At 41.8% G+C, this 20,888-nt stretch overlaps 2 protein-coding genes across 5 annotated transcripts in view; one reads left to right on the forward strand and one right to left on the reverse strand.

Annotated features, from left to right (window-relative positions):
• The window catches only part of clip4 (CAP-Gly domain containing linker protein family member 4), a 174,287-nt gene that overhangs the window by 36,832 nt on the left and 116,567 nt on the right, over positions 1–20,888 (forward strand). For 2 of the 4 annotated variants that reach the window (XM_022751151.1, XM_022751150.1), the window contains exon 15: positions 117–2,362. The exons of the other annotated variants lie outside the window; for them this stretch is intronic. In XM_022751151.1, coding sequence (XP_022606872.1) covers positions 117–483 — 367 coding nt within the window. In that variant the 3' untranslated portion in view covers positions 484–2,362. Of the gene's footprint in view, positions 1–116; positions 2,363–20,888 lie in introns of those variants that run through there. 4 annotated transcript variants of the gene reach the window in all.
• Positions 11,277–20,888, reverse strand: part of alk (ALK receptor tyrosine kinase) — a 321,320-nt gene continuing 311,708 nt past the window's right edge. The window contains exons 26-29 of the mRNA XM_022751149.1: positions 15,411–15,512; positions 14,965–15,099; positions 13,815–13,905; positions 11,277–13,145 (exon numbers count right to left, since the gene is read on the reverse strand). Coding sequence (XP_022606870.1) covers positions 12,036–13,145; positions 13,815–13,905; positions 14,965–15,099; positions 15,411–15,512 — 1,438 coding nt within the window. The 3' untranslated portion in view covers positions 11,277–12,035. The remainder of the gene's footprint in view (positions 13,146–13,814; positions 13,906–14,964; positions 15,100–15,410; positions 15,513–20,888) is intronic.

Genomic DNA, 20,888 nt, shown 5'->3' on the forward strand with positions numbered 1-20,888 from the left:
TACTTTTGATATATTCTCTCACACTGCATACCTTTTCTCATAAATCTTTCTGGCTGTATTTTCCCTGTGCTTCCGTGATTCATCTAAAAAACAAACAAACAAACAAAAAAAAAAAGGAGTCGTTCGAACCCTCACCGCCGGCGCTGGAGTACCCTCAGTGGTGGTAGCAGCGGTGCTCCTGGAAACGTGGCAGGGTCCAGCCCCTCGGCCAGCTCTGATGGACAGGTCCGCCTTCACGTGGGCACGCAGGTCCTACTGAACAGTGCCAATGAGATGGCGTTCATCCGTTACCTGGGCACAGCGGACTTTGCGCCGGGCCTTTGGCTGGGCCTGGAGCTACGAAGCCCCAAGGGCAAGAACGACGGCTCTGTTGGTGGCCGCCGCTACTTCACCTGTCGACCCAGCTACGGTGTGCTGGTCCGTCCCAGCCGTGTCACCTACCGCGGCATCAATGGGTCACGCCTGGTTAATGAAAACAGCTGAGGATTGTAGGAAATGGGAGTGGGGAAAATTTGAGACATTTTGACTTTCTGTTTTGTTTTAGTTTTAACTCCTCATTCTTTTTTGGCTTGATTATTAATTTTCCTCTGTACAGTCCTCTATACTCTTCAGAGGTGGTGTGAATTATAATGATAAAACCACTTATTAATAGTTAAACTTTAAACTACTATATTAGTTCTGGGAGAAATGTAGGAGGCAACGAGAAGCACTTTAAAAAAATTAATGTTCAATTCTTGTTAGAATTTGTCTTGGCAGGATGAGGAGGGAAAGTCTTAATAAGACATAAGACGCTGCACTACTTTTAATCTGATTGCACTGACAAACATCAACATGTTAAATCAGAAGATGATCAAGCAAATGGTATAGATGTGCACACATGAAAAACTATTTCTATACCCAAAGCTAATTTTGATTGCATCGAGTAGAGATTTTATCACATCATTTAGGTGGTAATGTAGCCTCTCTAACCAAAAGTGTCCATGTGTTTGTGACTGTGTGCGTATGTGCACATGCATGTGTGTATTAATTAAGAGCACTTTGAAAGAAGAGACATGATTGATTTTTACAGGGTCATCATATGGCTTTGAGATAATTAATGGAAAATTAGTCAAAACTGGATTTTCAGTTTATGAATCAGTGTGAATTAAACAAGATTTAATTGAAGCTAGACCTCCATCAGAAAAGAACCACATCAACAGGAGTGGTGTCCTCCTACGTTTACGTCAGTATCTGCCACAGACTGTCCATTAACCCTACACAGATAAATGATGGTTATATTGTGATATGGGTTGCAAAAATCCTACCTGTTAGCCCCTGTTAGCTGTGACTACAGCCTTCTTTGTCAGACTGATGACATTGTTGCCGCAGTCTGTAAATAACACGTTGAAGGTTACTTTGATAATTTTTCAGTTGGGAACACAGTTGACGTTTGTAAGCCTGATTACATGACTAGTCTGTGTTGGGTTGAGTATTTAAAATCTTTGTCCTTCTGACTGAAAATCAGACTCATCGAGCCCTAACCATTACATCACATTTTTGCTTTATACAGCCTGAATGTGGTAAAATCTGAAGTTAATTATGTAGTTTGAATTGTGTAGTCTACAAACACCACTTTTGTTAGGAATTTAAAAGTCCTGCAGTGTGTTCCCAGGTTTGGTATCAGACAGACAAAAGCAGCTTGAGACAGGAAACGTACAATCATCCAGAAGTTTCTAGTACAGATTTTGCTATTTGATTATAGCCGTCTGGACAACTCGGCAGAGAACAAGCCATCGATTGTGCAAAACAGGCCCCACTATTCAGAAAAACACTCATGCACCATCCAATTAGGGTGTGCAGGCCACAACAGTTGCTGAGGAATCTCCAATGGACTTCTCTCATTGATCTGTCTGGTCAGGCCCCCTGTGATTGAAAAGCAGTGGCGGTCAGAGCCCATGGTTGTCTGAAATATATGTTAGAGTGTGTGCGTGCGTGTGTGTTAGCGTGCGTGTTAAAAGTGCGGTCTTTCCCGGTTCCTATTGAAACATTTTACTCATTACTTTCTTCCTTGAAAATAGCTTCTCATTTGCATTAAGGCCATATCTGTGATAACTTCTGTGGCATCTGTTAGTGTTTAACATTTCAAATTTCATTTATAGATATAGTGGCATACTTCCCATCCCCACTGTATTGCATGAGTGATTTCAAATTACACTGATGGTATGAAAGTCTTTTGGCACTGTGTTCATGTGGGTAATAGATTGTTTTTTTTTTGTTTTTTCTCATGGAATTCCAGATATGTATATTTGAGGTGCGATTGTGTGAGAAGGGGGTTTGGTCTGATGCATTTACATGTTGTGGAGAATAACAGTATTTGTAAAAAGTAAAATAAAAGGTTCTATTCTAGTTTGACCTTATCTTCATGACTGTATTTCTCCGTTGGCTCTGTGTCTTTCTCGAAAGCGGTTGTACTTATGAAAATGAGGTTTGCTTGACTTTCCTGGACTGTTCATAAACTGCAGAGGAGTGTTTTTTTCTACAAGGACTGAAAATGAAATGGCGCAAGCACTTGGAAATGGTTACACGTCTGTTCACTTACCATCTGATTCCACTGGGACTCATCTCAGTCAAAGCTGAAAACGCCTGCTGCTTGAGTGGCATTGTTTGCTTACTGCCAGCCTGCGCACACAAATCCAAGTTAGAGTGGGGGAGAAGTAGACTATTATATCATGACCGTGGAATAAATAGATCTTTAAACGGTTGTTTAAAAATGTTTTCAATGGTTGACCAAGAGATTGATTCAAAGCAAAAATTAAATAAAACATAGTCAATGAAGCACCAAGGACTGTCAGCCTGTATCATAAATGAACAAATATAAAAAGCTCCAGCAGTAATATCACACATAAAAACAAGTTGGAGAAGCAGCAGGCCGTTCACAATGCTGATCATCATAGCATCACTAACCTAAACTAGAATTACTGCCTCGAGGTTGTGTGCCTCCGCCAAGCAGTTAAGTTGCAGGAAAAATGGTCACAATCTGTCCTTCCTGAGTTACAGTGCTGAATAATGTCCAGAAGTGTTTCTGCAGAACATTATGATGTCACAGTGAAGTTGACCTTTGACCATTTGGACATAAAATGTCATCATTTTATCCTGTTAGGCATCTGCGTTAAATTGTATCATAATTAACTTATGAATTTTTGAGTTATGGCCAAAAACATTTTTTGTGAGGTCACAAACAGTATCACAGTGACCACGGATCTACTGGAGCCTCCTTTATGAAACCCAGCATCTTTTATTGTTTTATTTTTGCATACCCCATCATTAAAAACACTTTCATCTCTACTATTCCACCCATATGTCATGGCCAGTTTGATCACAGAGGAGAAGAACTGCTTACCTCACACTAGAACCAACATGTCTGCTGTGGAGGAGGCAGGGCTTGTGGACTGAGGAGATGGACTGCCCATATCTGGCAGAGTCTAAATAGTCTAACACTAAATAACTCTTCCAAAAGCCTACAACAACGTGAGGTCACCATGACCTTGGCCAGTGGATTTCAAGTCGTGCTAGAACAAAATAAATTTAGTACATTTGTGCATAATTAGTTAGAATTAGAATGAAAACCTGTATCCTTACTTCTATTGCAATTCAATACAACAACTCTACCATAAATTCTACCTTTTACAAAGTTTTTGTTGAATTCAGATATGTTTATTACTGGAATTATAGTTAAATAATTATATTTGTTGTACTAGACTATATTATATTGAAGTTTTTCATAATTTTTTATCCTCCCACTTACAAGAAAGGGGCGAAAATTAGAAACGCCTGAAAATAATGCAGTCCTGCACAACACCACAACCACCTTAATGCTAAAACATAATTAAATTAACTACTCTTCTTCTTCTTCTTGCATTTACATTACATTTGCTCATTTGTCAGATGCTTTCATCCAAAGCGTCTGACAAGTTAGGGACAAGGAGACCTTGTGTAAGTACTAAGCAGTAAATCTCTTCAATAAGTGCAAGGACATCAGGTAAAGTGTATCGAAAGGGAATAGTAAGTGCTAGTGAGGCATGTTGGGGTGTTAGGAGAGGAGGTGCTCTCAGAATAGATGAGTCTTCAAGAGATTCTTGATTCCCTTGCTCTGATAGCATTCGGCAGCTTGTTCCACCATTGGGGAACCACAGATGAGAACAGTCTGGAATGTGATTGTCTTGTGTGCAGGGACGACTGCCAGACGACATTCCTCTGAGGAACACAGTGGCTAAGAAGGAGCATAAGCCTGTATGATTGAGTTCAAGTAGATGGTGCAGATTCATGGGTAGCCAGTGTAGGTCCTGTGCCTTTTTAGGCTGATCAAAGACCAGACAAGCAGCTGCATTCTGGTCCATCTGTAAGGGTTTCACTGGGCGTGAAGGGGGGCCGACCAAAGGCATTGCAGTAGTCGAGGCGAGAGATAACCACGGCCTGGATCAAGAGCTGGGTGGCGTACTGACTCTGGTAAGGCCTGATATTCCTTATGCTGTGTACAGCAAAGCGCCACGACCGACAAACCGATGCAACATGGTCAGAGAAGGAGGGCTGGTCATCAAACATGATGGATACTCCTGAATGGAGTAAGAGATGAAGAGGTGATTTTGATATTGATATCATGATGGAGAGACTGATTGGCTGGGATGACTGAGAGTTCAGTCTTAGAGAGGTTTAGTTGAGGGTGTTGTTCCTTCATCCATGTTGATAGAGAGACAAGCTGAGATCCACACAAACACCAGGGGTCATTTGGCAGGAATGACAGGTATAGTTGTGTGTTGTCTGCATAGCAGTGATATGAGAAACCATGTGAGCAAATAATTGGATCCAAAGAGGTGTTGAATATTGCAAAGAGAAGGGCCCCCAGCACTGATCCTTGCGGCACCCCTGTGGGAAGGGAATGGGATAAGAAGGTTTGTCCTTGCCATAACTCATTGAAGGAATAACCAAGTGAGATAGGATTTAAAGCATTTTGCCCAAGATGCTCATGTTGCAGGATGATAGCAGGATGCGGTGGTTCACTGTGTAAAAGGCTGATGACAGGTCCAGCATGTTCAGACCGAGGACTGAGCTGCAGCTCTAGCTGCCCTCAGGGCTTCAGTCACAGACAACAGAGCTGTTTTAGTAGAGTGGCTACTCTCGAGGCCTGACTGATTTGAATGAAGGAGGTCATTTCGCGAGAGGAATTCTGGGACCTTGAAAACTACCCTTTCGATACACTTAGATAAGAATGGAGGTAATGAGACCAATCAGTAGTTCTCCATTTGTGCGGGGTCAAGTGATGGCTTTTTAAGCAGAAAAGTCACCAGAGTTTGTTTGAATATGGTTAGAAATTTTCCCAATGTCAGTGAAGCATTTATCACATGTGATGACTGGCACAATGGTGGGAGATTGGGCTTGGAGGAGTTGGTTTGTGGAAATTTGGTCCAGCGCATGTAGTAGGATGAGTCAGAAGGTCTGGCACATCACTCAGAGGGGTGAATGAGAGAGGTGATGCATCCTTGACTTGGGGAGACAGGTATGGATACTTTTTGGAGCCTTGTTCTCAGCTATAGGGCTGAGTGAGGGAGGAGGTGAGTTATTGACCAGAAGAAGCAGATACGGACATCAGAGCAGAGAAGGATGGCTATATGATTAGCTTGTGGTCCTCAGAGTGAGGGCTGACCATGGAGAGTGATGTGCCCTTAACGGGGGGAGACTGGTCTTCTCTGAGAGGTTCAGAGAACTGGCAACTGATGGCTGCCACCTTTTCAGTAAAGGAGGCAAAAAAAATATCAGCTGAGAGGTTTGTGTCTGTTGGTGGAAGATTCAGTAATGTTTTGAAGATGGAAAATAGTTTCTGAGTAGCTTTGAGTGGTACAGCTGATCTTATTGTAGAAAGGACTTTTGGCAGCTCTGATGTTTTTTTTTTTTTTCAAACTTGGAAATAGCTTTTGAAATAATGACACACCAATGACAGCCCTGTATCTTGTAATGAAATGGTTTGTTATCAGTGGTGTAAAATGAGATGAAGGTAAAACCTGAAACAAAGCTCAGACATACTGTATCACAGTGTGATATGTGCTTAGTTGCACCATCAGCACTTTGCAGAGCCAATCCCTGATGTGAGACAAATGATCTTCGTAAGACCACGAAGTCAGACTCCAGTCTGCTTTCTAACATGATGGAAAGCAGCACTGGCACAGCTGGCACCCAAGGAATACGATTTGCTATCACTAGCAAATACATACTGGCAGCTGCACAAGCCCCTACGTTTGTCGACATGTTTATAATACAGGGATAATCCTGCTGGGGTCTCCATTCACTCTGTCAGGGTTTATTTGAAATAATGACCAGCTCACTGTACATAATCCTGCTTATTGCACATATACTGTGAGCTGTAGTGACAACATATTGATTTAGAATTATTTTTCATTAGCAAACTTCTTCCACTTAATAGCAAGACTCCAAACAGCAATGTGGTACCTGTAATAGAAAAGCTAGTATCTAAAAAGATACTGTATGTTAGATGCTTGCAGCCTCTGGTCCAGGTTGTTCTCTCTTTGGCCAGTGAGTCCTCTTCTCCTCCTCATCTTTAGCAAACTGCTCTGCGTGTTTGGTAGATTAATGCTGCCTCAGACATAATTTCTGGAGAACAGCAGCCTCCTCCTTTCAAATATATACAAATAATTGTCCACTTTTCTTTAAACTGCCTGTCCAAGGTGTCCTTGCAGCACGAACCACATGACTGCAATGATTTGATCCCAGCTGGAACTTTTTCCCTTTCCCTCTCTGTCTCTATGTTTCCTGTCATTCTCTGTATTGTTGACTGTCAAATTAAGGAAACAAATTAACTGTCCACCTTTCATGCCAGCCTTACTTTTGAAGAGGCATGTTGGTGTCAGGTGTGCTGCGGTAAATCAGAGAGCTATTGGTCTTAGCTTAGCTGTATTATGTCGCTCAATTTGTCACAGCTTGCCATAGTAAGTGGTGAGCAGCATGAGTGTCCTAAAGTTGCTCAAATAAATATGATTTTCACATGAATACTGCTTGTCTCCACAGAAACTAGCCCCTGGATTAATGGTCTACGAATCTTCTTAAACATGCATTGTTTTGTCAGAGCCTGCATTTTCCAAATCTCTACAACGCAGGGTGCAATGCAAAGTTATGACCCATAGTCAGAACAGACAGGTTGAAAAATGCTGGAATTTTTCCTTTAATTGTGAAAAAAGCCAGCTTTTATATTCTGATTCTTGGTTCCTGCTCAGAAATTAAACAATTAGTCTAAAATAAAAGATTGGGCAAAAATTAAAAATGTATTTGTGGGTCATTTGTAACTAACTTCTAAACGTGTAGGAGGGCCTAATTGTCTCTTGGAATGTATTTGCCCCCCAGGCTGGTTCAAAACCCCTGCTCATATCTAATTATCACAAATTTGGTTCTTAATGAATAAATTAAAAGCAGGCTATTGGATAATATATCTACTTTCTGTGGTCTTGTGCTTGCAGAACCAAGTGATATCATATTTTTGAAGTTATTGACCAGACTTAAAAATATTTAAGCCTATACTGCATGTGTTGTGTCAGTTTCTGCGGAAACCTCGTCTGTCTTCCTGATGCCACCTGCAGAGTTTGTATCCAGGACGTGTTGTAGTTGTTTTGTTACTTTAAACACAAGAATGTAAAAATGGTTGAGTTTTGCTTCTCTGATGACTTGCTTGCTGTTGCGTTAAAGAACAATAACCTTACTATTTGGTATAAAACTAGCACAAATTCAACAGCTAACAGAACAGAGTTAGATTTGCCACAGCTGTGCTTCCAGATTTTGGTGTGATGGCTCTTGTAGGGGCTTAGAGCAGCCAGTGAAAATGGACTGAATCTGTTATCTGGAAACATAATTCTTGGATTGTAACACTGGTGCTAAGGTCAGACTGAATGTCAGTGAGGACCAGACCGGCATCTTTATAAGCACTGTTTGGATTTCTCATGAATATCTATAGAGACTTCTGCTCCTCTGGACCTTTTGTTCCCCCATTTTTCAGCTCCCTATACTCTCTTAAAGAAGTCAGTCTCATTGAACCATGGCACTGCTTTTGTATTTGTAAAGTGAATGGATCACAATGACACAAAATGAATTTAATATGTTTTCTTTTATCCTGTTTGTTTATTCTGTCTGTCAGTTACTTTAGTTGGATGTCTTTTTTTCTATTACACAGTGGTTTTTCTTATATTCTTATTAGGGCCAATAGGGTCAAGGGTAGTAAAACATACTATTAAAAAGGAAATCTAAGGCTCCTGAGCAGTAAAGAAAACCTGCAGTGGCACTTGGCAGAGGAGCAAAAAGAGTTTAAAAGATTTTTCATTCTTTCACGTGCAGCTCGCTAAAACATGAATGCAGATGTTGAGTACAGGTGGAAGCAATATATATAAAAACCAAAATTCAGAGTCTTAACTCTGGAAGACCTGGTCACGTGGGGCAAGCTTTGTCTCTTCATATGAAAAATTTAAAAAGGCTACGGTGAGTAAATGTGTTGTAGCCTGTTGTGTTTGCTAACGCAGCACACTGCTCCTGTAAGAGCTGGATGGGTGTGAGGAATGAGGCCAATAGAGTGTTAAATCAGGAGGAATACAAACATCCTGAGTCTGTTAAATCTGAGAAAAAACACCTAAACCTCCAGTTTAACATCAGTACAGAGCACCATATTTTTATCTGTATATTAGATCTGTACATTAGCACTTTAACGTGCGTGTAGCCTTCCTACTGTGGATGTATAATGAATATTCTGCAGACTGCTCTCTGTATTACCACCTGTGACAGCTGACTTCACATCTGGATGAGTTGAGATGTCAAAATAAAATGCAATAGAAGCTCAGAAGAGACACAACTCAGTTCAGTCCCTAACAGCAGGAGTCAACAGCTTTAAACTCACTGAGACGCTGCAGTACTTAACAGGAAGTGTATTTAGTGAAGATAATGCAATGATGTCATGAGTTACTACAGGAATACTTGAAATTACAGTATGACTATTGTAACTCACAAAAGTAATTACATTTATATGAAATAATATCTGGTAGCTCTGTGTGATGTCACCTTACTAACTCTCCCTGTAGGAACACCGAACAGTGTTTGACATGATGAACTAAGTCTCTGTGTCTGAAATGGAATCTGCAGAATTAGTTTATTCATCAGGAGGCACTACGTTTGTTTTCTTCCTGTAAGAACCCAATTGTTTTTACGTCAGGGATGAGTAATCCAACCAAAACAGAAGACACAGTAGTAATCCAGGTCATTAAGAGTGGGTCAAATTTCCTTTTGATGCAGTCCTGCTCTATAGTAAAACACATTTCCTGCCTCATTTGTAACGTTGCCATATTTGCGACAAATACTGTCTATGACACATTTGCCCTTAGTGATTATTTTTTTTGAATTTGCCAAATAGCACACTTGGTGTGAATGAGCCAATTTGAAGATGTCAGGGAGGCTGAGAGGCTCAGATCGTTGTTTCCCATCAGCTGTCTGCTCACGTAAACAGGATTTTGTGTGGAGGCTGATGGATCTCAATGATAAAGCAAAACTTGAAGCGAAACTGATCTGATGTGATGTCACGTTAAACTGTGATGTTCTACACAACATAAAATGGGGTTCATGATACTAGTGGGTTAAATAGTTGGTGCACAGAAGACTCATTGTTTTTAATTAGCCTCACCTCTCCAGTCCATTACTGGCAGCTTTTACCACTTTGTGTCAACAATCGTTTAAGCTGCCAGTAACATTTAAAGTCACTGACATCAAACTAGTAGGCTACAATAATACAGACACGGCAAATAAAGATTTTATCTCATATTTAACACACCTATTTCTGTGCGTGAACATTATGTTAGTGTTAAGATAAACAACAGCACTTATGTCAGCAGTTAAGTGATGTTACACAAAACAAGCTGACTGTTTTTTAAAAAATATAATCACCAGAACGTCACTGTCCTATTTCAGTTAATCCCATTAACTTGGCCCCAATATCAAAGAGAGCTGCAGACAGACAAATGCAAAACAGTTATTATATAGTAATTTATTAATTTTGGCGAATATCTTCTGAAGGGCAATTTACAGCTTTTACCAGAGCCATAGTACAATACTTTATAATTACAACATTTACAGGTGCAGTTCAGTTTTTCTTTTTACATCAAACGATGGAGGTGGGCTGTGAGGGAACACAGAATCAATGCTTTTAACACAGGTACTGGAGACAAAGCAAAATACTTCTCATTAGCCAATATTTAACTTGCTCATTGACTTGTCCTATAGGACTGCATTTGTCTTAATCAGTCAGAGTGTCATGAAACATGCACGACAGCTCATCATCAGACGGACTGACCGTTTGCCAAATACAGTCAAGCGAAATCATCAAAAAAGTGACGCATGTTGTCGTCATTCACCTAAATATCAACACCGCCTCACTCATGGCGTTATTTGATAGATATACTGTATGTAACTGTCCTTAAACTAAAAGAAGCAGACATTAAACACAGACGGGTGTTAACACTATGTGTGTGAGGATGAGACCGGTTCTGGGTTTAATTCACATGTGGAACAAAATCAGTTTGTATTCAAACTTTTCTCTCAGACTCATTTGTATTCCACAACACTCATCCTATAATAGAAAAGATAAAATATGCAAATGTAAGAATGTAGAGTGCTTCGAGATAGCAATTTGAAGGTTAAGATTGATTCAGCAATATCGACTGTTTCTATATCCAGACAAAAAAAGGGAAATAATTTTTTTAAATAAGAAATGAATTATTAAAAGGTTACTGAAAAAGCCATCAGTAAAGAAAAGCCTGAGCCTCACCGTCTCAAAGCACTCCTACAACAGAATGGAGCTGTGAACAAAAGGAAAGTCCACAGCGCGTGCTGTCAATAGCACCAGGAGCAACGACTTATTACAAATCTTCAGCAACAACAAAAGCTGAACTGTAAAATGTTGCTGAGGGTGGCCAGTGTTTAATCCACTCAAGTTTTTTTGTTAAATAAAATCTCCCACATCTGCTGCAGTGCTCTATTTATCCATCCACTCCACCTTAAAAGCCACCTTAAGGGACCCAGCTGATTTCCTGTGTGGGTGTGGATTTCATTTTTGTGATAGTTTAAAATTCTTTTTGTTACATGTTACTAAAAATAAATTCCTGCAACTTAAAAAACCTAAAGTGAAAACCAGTTGATGTAAATGAGTTTGAGTTCATTAATAATTTATAGAGCCACTTCCAAATAATAAATAAACAAATGAATAAATAAACAAGCAGGCAAGCAAACATCAACAAACACATTTTTCCCAGTATTTTTTTTAGTAGAAACGTCTCTGGTAATCCAGTGTCCAATTCAGTGATATTCTTGAAAAATAGTCTGATACAAGTTATTTACCACGCTGTTGTTTTCCAAAAGGATGTGGAGAGGGAACAGTGTGAGGGTTCTGCAGTAGAACTGACACATGTGGCTGGCAGCTGTAGACAATGTCACAGTTGCTAAAGTTAAACTGGTCACTAAAGTTTGTGACGCAAAGTTTTAAGTCTGGCAAAATATAGAGATTTGAATCCTCCTGATAGTCCATTCTCTAGACAAGAGACACCCTCAGCTGTTGATGAACACTCGTCACTCCTGGTCAGTACCGCTCGTCTTCTGTTGTCATAAACTCTTCATTTGATTCTCAGTATTCCCACTCAGTCATGATCCCTCCAGCATTGAAAAAATACATTTTTAAACTCTTAAAACTATCATTTACTCTACATTTTGCCTCCCAAAGGTTTTTATTTGTCTGATGTGCTTTGCCAACCCTCCAAGGTTCTCGTAAGAAAAGCCTGATGGACTCATCCAGCTCTGTCAGCAAGATGGGTTCTGTCTGAACTGGAGGAAGAAACCAAAAGGGTGGGGCGGTAGGGGTGGTGTAAAACAATCTCTGTCCTGACACAGTGTTTCCTGCTGTGGGTCCTGGACTTACACTCTCCAAAGACAGGACCTGGAAAAAAAGACCAGCAGTATAGACATTTGGGCTAAAGCACAGTGGCGTTGTGGCCCTCCATCCTGGGCAGCCGGGGGTCCTGCACTGTCCCCATGGTGACAAGCAGTGGACGGCTGTCCTCGGACATACCCGACCGACCCAGGGACACAGATGTGGGAATAGAGGTCCCCCTCTGGTGAGCTGCTGAAGGGGGCATGGAGGTGCCCTGTTGAGAGGGAGGAGGTGGAGGAGGGGGGTTGGGGTTGCCGTGGGTAGTCTCCAGCTGTAGACCCTGCTCCTGGTAGCCATAGCCGATGTTCCCACAGGGGAATCTTCTCAGTCTGTAGAGGGGAACTGGGGGCAAAGCGGCTGAATCTAAAAGCAGAGGTGATTGGGCAGCAGGGGGCGGTGGTGGGGGTAACAGAGGTCTACACAGACCCTGCTGTTGCTGCTGATGGTGCAGCAGCTGGAGTTGGTGTTGCTGCTGGAGCTGATGCTGGAACTGCTTGTGCTGGTGCTGGAGACCCAGCGCCCCTGCCACCTCAGCCACCGTCCGGCCCACATGCTCCTGTCCCTCACCTGGCACCCTGCCACTGCTGCCTCCTGCTCCCCCCACCCCTCCCTGCCGCTGCTGCTGCTGCTGCTGCTGCTGCTGCTTCCTCTGCTGCTGCTGCAGGAACCATGAGCCATACGTGGGGTTCCAGAGACTGGTGCTCTTCCCGTTGTGGCCCTCCTTCTCTGGTGCGTGGCCCTGAGTGAACGCCAGGTTGATGTGGCCCCCTTCAGGGCTGGGCTGGGTTATGACATGAGGTCCCTTGGCAGTGAGTGTAGACGTGGCTGTGGAGGTGACTGTGTTAGTGGTTGTCATGGTGATGGAGGTCTGTGTGTGAGGCTGCTGGTGCTGGTGGAGGTATGGCTGGCTGGCTGACGTCTGTGCTTTGGCCTCTGACGCTGTGCTAGTGATGACAGTGTGTTCCCCACCTCTCTGGTTCTCCTCTGTGGGATAGGAGGGTGGCGGCTGTGGAGCCTCCCCGTCAGGCACCTGGGCGTTTACCAACACGGTTGGAGCAGAGGGATCATCAGGGCGCACGGGTACACGTTCCTCCTCCTCAGGGACAGGTCCATACTCTATAGGCAGGGGCATGGTCACCACATCAGGGTCCTAAAGAGGGTAAACCATCAAGATCAGAGCTGTGAGGTCAGAGCTGTATGTTTTAACGTTGCCATTCACGTCATTCAATATAAATCATGATGTGAAAGAGCCACAATCAATTTTTCTTCTTACATCATTTTCAATAAGATGCAAGTTTGTGGTGAGAAAATTCAGTTTCTTCAGTGATAATGAAAACTGTCACTGGCAAATTTAGTCAGCTGTAGCTAATTAACATAAGTTCTGTGAGTTAACCAGAATACAAACTCAAACTTTGAGAGACTGAAGCTAACACTAGCTCAAGTAGCTACAGTGTAGCACTGTCAACTATGTCATTACATCACTATGTCTGTCACACAATGTAAGTGATTTTTTTAGAGATCTAATGAAAACCTAAATTTAGTGACTAAAAGTTGACTTTTTAAGAATAAAAGAACCCTGGAAAGATAAGAAGCAGCATTTTATCTGATCCTTTTGATGCAGAACTAAGTTTTGATTATTCTTGATATAAACTTATCTTGAGTTTGCACTTTAAACAACCAATATAGACTGGTAGTTTAGTTTATAGCAAATAATCAGAATTTATCCTCAAGCTATAATGTAAATCACAATTTGCATTATTGCTTAGTCCTAATAACTTTTGACATGCAGTGAAGCCCACACTGCGCTCTGTGAAGTCACCTGTAGGCAGTAGTCAATTCTCTCCAGGATACTTGAGAAGTTAGGTCTGTCTTCAGGCTGGTGCTGCCAACTCTGAGTCATGATACGGTACCTAAAGACACACATGTATGTGTAGACACACACAAGCAGAGAACACTTAATGAAAACATTTTCTCCCACTCCAGGCAGAAGAAGAGAAAACAAAAAGAAAACAGCAGGTGACGAGCATAATCTCTCCTGCTGATTTAACAAATACCAGACTGAGACTCTTTGACAAAACATTCCTGTGCTTTCATCATTGATGTGTTTTGATCACATCAGGCAGAAGCAGAGTGTAACCTCCCACCAGTTTGAGTGATTGTGTTAAATGGGCGATGCAGATTATAGGAACAAATAACAGTGAAGCTAAATCCTGAGCTATGGTTTTAATTGCTGAACTGACTCCAACTATAGTTTGCTGCTTTCAGGAATCAGTGTGTCCTGCTGTGAGGCTGTTTCACAACTTCAAATTAATGGAGCACCACGGGACCATGTTTATTTTTAAAGAAAAAAAAATACACATTTACAAGGTTGCATGCATGGCAGGCTGCAAAATGATAAAACTGCAAAGCTGTGGCCAACAGGTGTGAAGGATAAAGCCGGGAAATCACAGAGAGGCTGGAATGTGTATATGAGGGAGAGAGCTAGAAAATGTGTGCGTGCATCTGTCCATATATGCTTTATCACAGAGTTCACATGAGAGGCGGTATCTTAAAGAGTGAGTGAGAAATACAGGGTGCTTTGGAAATGTTTTTTTAGCTCCCTATCAGCTCCCCATGACTTCCTTCAAATTGGGAGGCGAACATGAAAGAAAGTGTTAGTGTGGTTTCCATACTGAAAGCACTGAGAGCAATCTCCTGTTAAATTTCTGTCGCCTTCTAGGTCCCAAACTGTTTACATGTCAATATCAGCCACAGCCTTTCATGTCTGCCTCTGCATTATCATTATTTTTTCTCTTTTTTTGATGCTGCCTATGTGCACATGTATAAAGTGCATGCATCATATTCAACTAAGCATCTTTCCCTCTTGTTTACATTATAGAGAAGCTTAATTAGACCTCATGGGATCACATCTTTCTCATTGTCACATGCAGCATCCGTGTGCATTCAGCATGTGTGTGAGCTGCACTTACACTGGCCCAGGGCAGTTTTTAGGTGGGTCCATTCTTCCCCCGTTGGTTACAAACTCCAACACCTCTTGGTTGCTGCGACTTGGATATGGCATGTAGCCCAATGAGAAGATCTCCCACAGCAGAACCCCAAATGACCTTAGAGAGGCAGATGATGAGAGGAAAGATTAGTCACACGGAAGGAAACACAGGCCGGTTGAGACTGAGGACAATGATGTCATAAATTATAAGCATCATCAGAGCTGAAGCAGTAAAGGATGAAAGCAGAGGACGAGAATGAGATAGAGACGAGGAATTTAAAAAAATATATGGGAAGGGATAAAAGACGGATAGAGGACGGTGAAAACACAGAGGGAGGGAGTGGGGCATGTTGGGACAGCAGACATTTGTGAAATATAGGAAGGGATATCACACTGACACAAACTTTGTCCTCTCTGAGGGATTCTCACCATGTGTCTGTTTTAGATGTGAAGATGCCCTCCATGAAGGCTTCAGGTGGCATCCACTTCACTGGCAGCATGGCACGACCACCCTTCCTGTAATAACTTGCCCTGGGCGTGCGCACACACACACACACACGCACATACACACGTTATGAATAGTAAAATGCTTTTTTGACTGACCATGTTGCTGATAAAACTACATTGATTTTTGTTTTCTTGCTAAAAATAAAAAAGGGAACAACTGTTAAATGAATACCAGCATTTATAGTATGCAGCACCATTGCCATGGCAACACTTCTGCTCTCCAAAGCAGAGGATAAAAAAAAAAGAGGAAAAATTCTCACATCCAGCAATTAATTCACTGTTTGTCAGCGGCTGTATCAGCACTCTTATCCAGTCGCATTTTCAGCTTCCTTACTTGTTGGTGTGAGAGACGCTCTAAGAACTCCTTATCTGGCCGAGAGGAAAGAGGGAGATGTTTCACTGGACCAAGCCCTCTCTGAGTTATTTCTAATGCTCTGCATTGGTAGAGAAATTATCAGATGTGTGCTCTATCTGATTGTGGCTGCTGATAGAGGTGACTGTCTGGTTCATCTCACCCTGCTTGAGGCACACAGAGAGGACAGACATGAACTGGGTGCTGCTTTGCACTACGTCCATCATGGTGTCCACACAGAAAAATAGACACATATTAGGATTCCAGTCAAGTGGTGTCAGCTTTGTTTGGCTTGGAAAAAGCATCATTTGGTGCAGTTTGCTGTTGCAGAGGTATAAATCTGTTTGCCCCAGTGAGTTTGTCATAAAAACGTCACTTATTCCCCAAGCACTTATTTGTAAACGTGGCAAGAGCTTCATAATAACTAGCACTGTAATAGGCTGTAGATACAGGTCTATGACTGGAAGGTTGCCAGTTCAAATCCCTGGGCCTTTCACTAAAGTAGAAACAGTAACACTCTCTTTGTCTTTGCCTTCAAAAACTAGACAAGTAAATGAAGCACCAACTGTTCTGCTGGAGCTGCACATGGCTGCACAGGAAAGGACTGTAATTACAGTGGGCAGCTCCCAGGTGTGAATGTGAAGCAGCATGAGAAAAGAGCATTGTGCTCAGTTGTTTCCTAAACAGATAGAAGCGAAAGGAAAAAAAAAGAAAAGAAAAAAGAAACACAGTGGCAAAGAATAAAACACACAATTGCAGCTTGGATTAAAAAATGGGACAACAAACAAGAAAGAACTGTATCTTGGCAGCGTGAGCTCCTCAGACACAGCATCCAAGGCCTATGGGCTTAGGCTGCACGACCCATCACATATTGTCCTGGTCTTAGGAGGATTTCAAGCTAATTTCAAGAGGTGCTGTTTCCCACCATGGGCCAAAATGTGGGAACTGCTAAAAGCCAAACCTATGAATGCACCTTAACATTATTGTAGGCTGTGGGGCTACAGATATGGATCAGGACAGGAAATAATTATCAGAAGAATGGCTGTTTCATATCTGATTATGTAGCCTAAAATGGTAGCAGGTGATTTGGATAATGAAACCTGGTTAAACAATGTTAAACTTGAAGGTTGTTACTATCAATACTCACAAGGTCATATTTAAACTCTAACAACTGCAAAGTACAAACACTCGGGATGAATGAAATGACCTCACAACAACAATCTAATACCACCTGTTTATTTTACACACAGGTTCTAGTGATGATAGCTGTCTCATAGCTCCAGTAGCTGCTGTAGTTGTAATGTTAAACAAGAATGAATAATCATAACTTCAAAAGCAGATCATTTAACCTACATTTCATCAGATCAAGGACTATTGTAATGCAGACAAACTGTGCTCTGATGTTCACACATTGTCCTGAGTGTATAGAAAGCCTGTTTAACATATATAATTATTTTCTGGCTTCGAGGCTCCCTCTTATTTGGCCTGAGATTTGGGAGGGATAAGAGTGTGTTGGTAACCCTATATAATATATATGACTAAAAATGTAAAATTTTAAAACAATGTTATGTTTATAAAGGCATACTAACCTAAATATCTGTTACTGAGAATCATGAAAACGTTTCAGAGCGACACAGAGCGTTGCAGTAACCTCACTCTCACACCTGCCTGAGAGGAGAGGGGGAGATGCTGCTGTCAGAAGAGCTGCTGACTCCTCTGAACAGCATGTGGATAAATTACAATATCACAGATCTGTGGATATTTCTCACTCTCCCCCCAATGGTCTGAACAACTCGCTGCTGCTCAGTGCTGCTGTTATGCTGTGCTGCTCTGTCTTGACTGTCAGTGTCCTTGTTTCACGCGGCGACGTTCTCACTTATCAATTTGTTTTTTATGGCTTTACTAGAGTCTAGTCCAGGTGTGGCGAAGCATTTTGTATGATGCTGACAAGCCTGTCGCGGTTGAGCCCCAAACCAACAGAGACAAAAAAAAAAAAAAAATTAAAACCTCATGTCTTGTGAGGCCCCTGGTTGGTCGAAGGCCCATGCAATAAGACATGCAATCTGTAGCCTCAGCTTCTTGGTTTCCCAGACAAGCTTTATGGCGTGATCGTTTGCTACAGCAAAACTGTCTTTAATTCCAAGTTAAGAGACAACTGCATTTTCCACTGTATAAATTCAAGGCAAATAACCAGAACCAACACTCATCATTTGGTTGAGCTCAGAGTAATAGCTGTAGCTGTGTGTCTTCAGGGGAGCGGTGAGTAGAGATAAATGTAGATGATATGCTGTCAGATAAAAGGCTAAAGAGGCTAAAAGGGAAATACATACTTACAAAACTTTGCAGAAGTTTGCCTTGAGGATAATAATCACCGAAGCAGATAAACAATTACTAGTTGAGTGTGTTTGCTGGACAGACTAGCTAACAACCACAGCAGGGTAGTCACACTGATCACCGCCCAATGCCTTAATCTATCACTTACAATAACACAATCAATTCAATGGTGGCAATCAGTTACCTCCTCCACTTTAGACAATACAATCTGAGAATTGAGTCCTGCCATGTCTTCTCTACTGTACCTCCTCCTTACTATGTATCACTCTAATTTTCCTGTCTGGTCCAATAAAGTAAATAGTAAGGGAAGTGGATGGGTCTACATCAACAGATGCAATTAGATCAAACAGCCGTGGCAGTGGGCGCTCAGTGCTCCGCTTGTTGCTCTGTAAAGCCTGGTTTCTGTGAAAAGACGTTTACAAAAAAGCAGGCTGGTGCAATCTCCTCATTTTTTTGTTGCGATATATTTACAGCGGCTGCCTTTTTTGACCTTAGCCAGTGATAAAACTTTTGTACACTGCTATTCAGTCTGTTATCTGTCCATTAAAAATGCTGAAACATTTTGAAAAAATTGAGGAATGGTAGTGTAGAGCAAAGCACTGATAATCCCTTTATCGGTGGATCAACCGTTTCTTTTTAGCACAGGGTTTATGGACATATTTATTACTACTGCTAACACCACCAACACAGACTGACAGCTGAGCTGCAGATCAGGAAGGCTTAAATACAGGCCCAGGAAATCTATAGTACAAATGTAGGTGTTTTATACCTGTGTTTTTGTGTGTGTAAGGGAAGCTGGAAGCTAGAACAGTATTAGAGGGAAAAAGTAAGAGACAAAGGCACAGAGAGGATTGTTTTGAATGGAGAGTAAAAAAGAGGAAAATGCACCTGAGGACACAGTGTGGAGCCTAATATTTATGTCTGTTCACTGTGTTGACTATCTTTGTTTACGGTTTGTGTGTCTGCATGTGTGTGCACCAGGCTGACATTATTAAATTCAACCTAAAGTCATGCTACACACCATTGTTAATAGTTCCTATGAGAACATATAAGGCAAAACACAAATTCTTCTCTGAAAGCACTGTGAATTTCTCTTCACAGTGGCAGGTGTTTACCTGATTACTGACTGGCAGCGTTTGTTTACCTGGCTTTTTATTTACCACCACATCACTGGTGTGCCTGCATGCGTGTGAGACTACGTGAGTGAATTGGTGTGTGAGAGAGGAAGCTGTGGAATATCACGTGCAAGAGCGCCTGTGGCTCTCTTCCCAGAATATAAAAAGCTGACATTAAGCCTTGTCCTGGTCCCTGACTGTGACACCCGTCCCCTGTGATGGCCTCAAAAGAACTCCCATGTCCCACGTCACATAGCAGGAGAGCCACATCATGAAACAGCTAAAATAACACACCAATGGCAGCATTGTGTGGAAAACAACCACCCCTCCCTCTCAACATAATAACAATGATAAAAAAATCACAGTCCCAGCACCACAGCTCCAGGCTGAGAGATAAAAACAAAATCACAGCAAGGCACCTGAAAAACTGACATCAGCAATTAAATCAAGCGCTCCTAATGCGGCTCCCCAGGGGTGTTGTGCAACAGCCTTTTCCGGATGCTCTGAGAGTGACTTTGCTCTCGTGTGACTTTCCATCAGATGATTTGAAAGTGCTGCGTTCATATAGCTGAATGTTGTGACATATTTCCCCTGCTCTAATTTCTTACCAGATGAAAGGCTTGGGAGATTTCCCCGCTGGATTGTGCATTCATTTAAATTGTGTCACGTGAAATTGTGGTAGCTATATTAAAAAGCTTGAGCTAAGAATAATGAGATGCCGCTGGGGCCACAGATGAGCTGATGTAGATTAAAAGAAGGCTTCAGTACACCAGTGTGATGGAGAATAAAAACACTTTCACAGCTCAGTTTCAACATTTACCAGTTTAAAAGATCCATGATAAGTGTCACAGCCTTTACAATCACATGGGAAGAAAAACTCTTCCTCAGTACAGAGCTGGAACTTCAATTCATGTTTGTAAATCAGAAAGTTTTCAGGAGCTACACATGCATTAAAAAAACAGCCGTTTAAACATGTAACCTGCAGTACCAATAAATTCAGTGGAATCAGTGAACTGTGCAGCGTTCTTCCGTTCAGTCTAGCCAGTCGTCTTTCTACCAAGCGATACTGAAGGGAATAAAGAGATCTAATATTGTCACTGTCACCAAGTCCAGCTTTCTCCGGACTGTCTTTATTCACTGCTCTTTAGAGATACCGTGTGAGTTTTGCTCTTGTGTTTTGATTTGTCACATCCTGTGACTGAAAAGTGTCTGTGCCCAGATTTCACTTGGACAAATACAGTAAATCAACAACTGGAGATAGTCTAACCCCTGCTCTCCAGAGGGGCGGCTGCATCGTGCCTCATCTTTGTTTGATGGAAGCCATCAAGCTGCGCAAAGCAGATCGAGCCAGACAGGAAGTCAGACACAGGAATGGCATAGAGCATTCAGTCAATTTTCAAAATAAAATACCCTGTATAGACTCCCGATAAATGTCATAATTGTTGGCACCAGGCCAGATGTCAACTGGTCAGAGAATTTTCACCATTGACCCATGGTAAAAGCAGAAAAAACAAGGAAAAATGATCAAATAAGCAAAATCAATAAAATCAGCCAAACTAAACCTGGTAGAGTATGAAGCCGTGTGGAGGACTGAAAAAA

Source organism: Seriola dumerili, unplaced genomic scaffold (genome assembly GCF_002260705.1).
Source record: "Seriola dumerili isolate Sdu_G_001 unplaced genomic scaffold, Sdu_1.0 BDQW01000149.1, whole genome shotgun sequence".
NCBI lineage: Eukaryota > Metazoa > Chordata > Actinopteri > Carangiformes > Carangidae > Seriola > Seriola dumerili.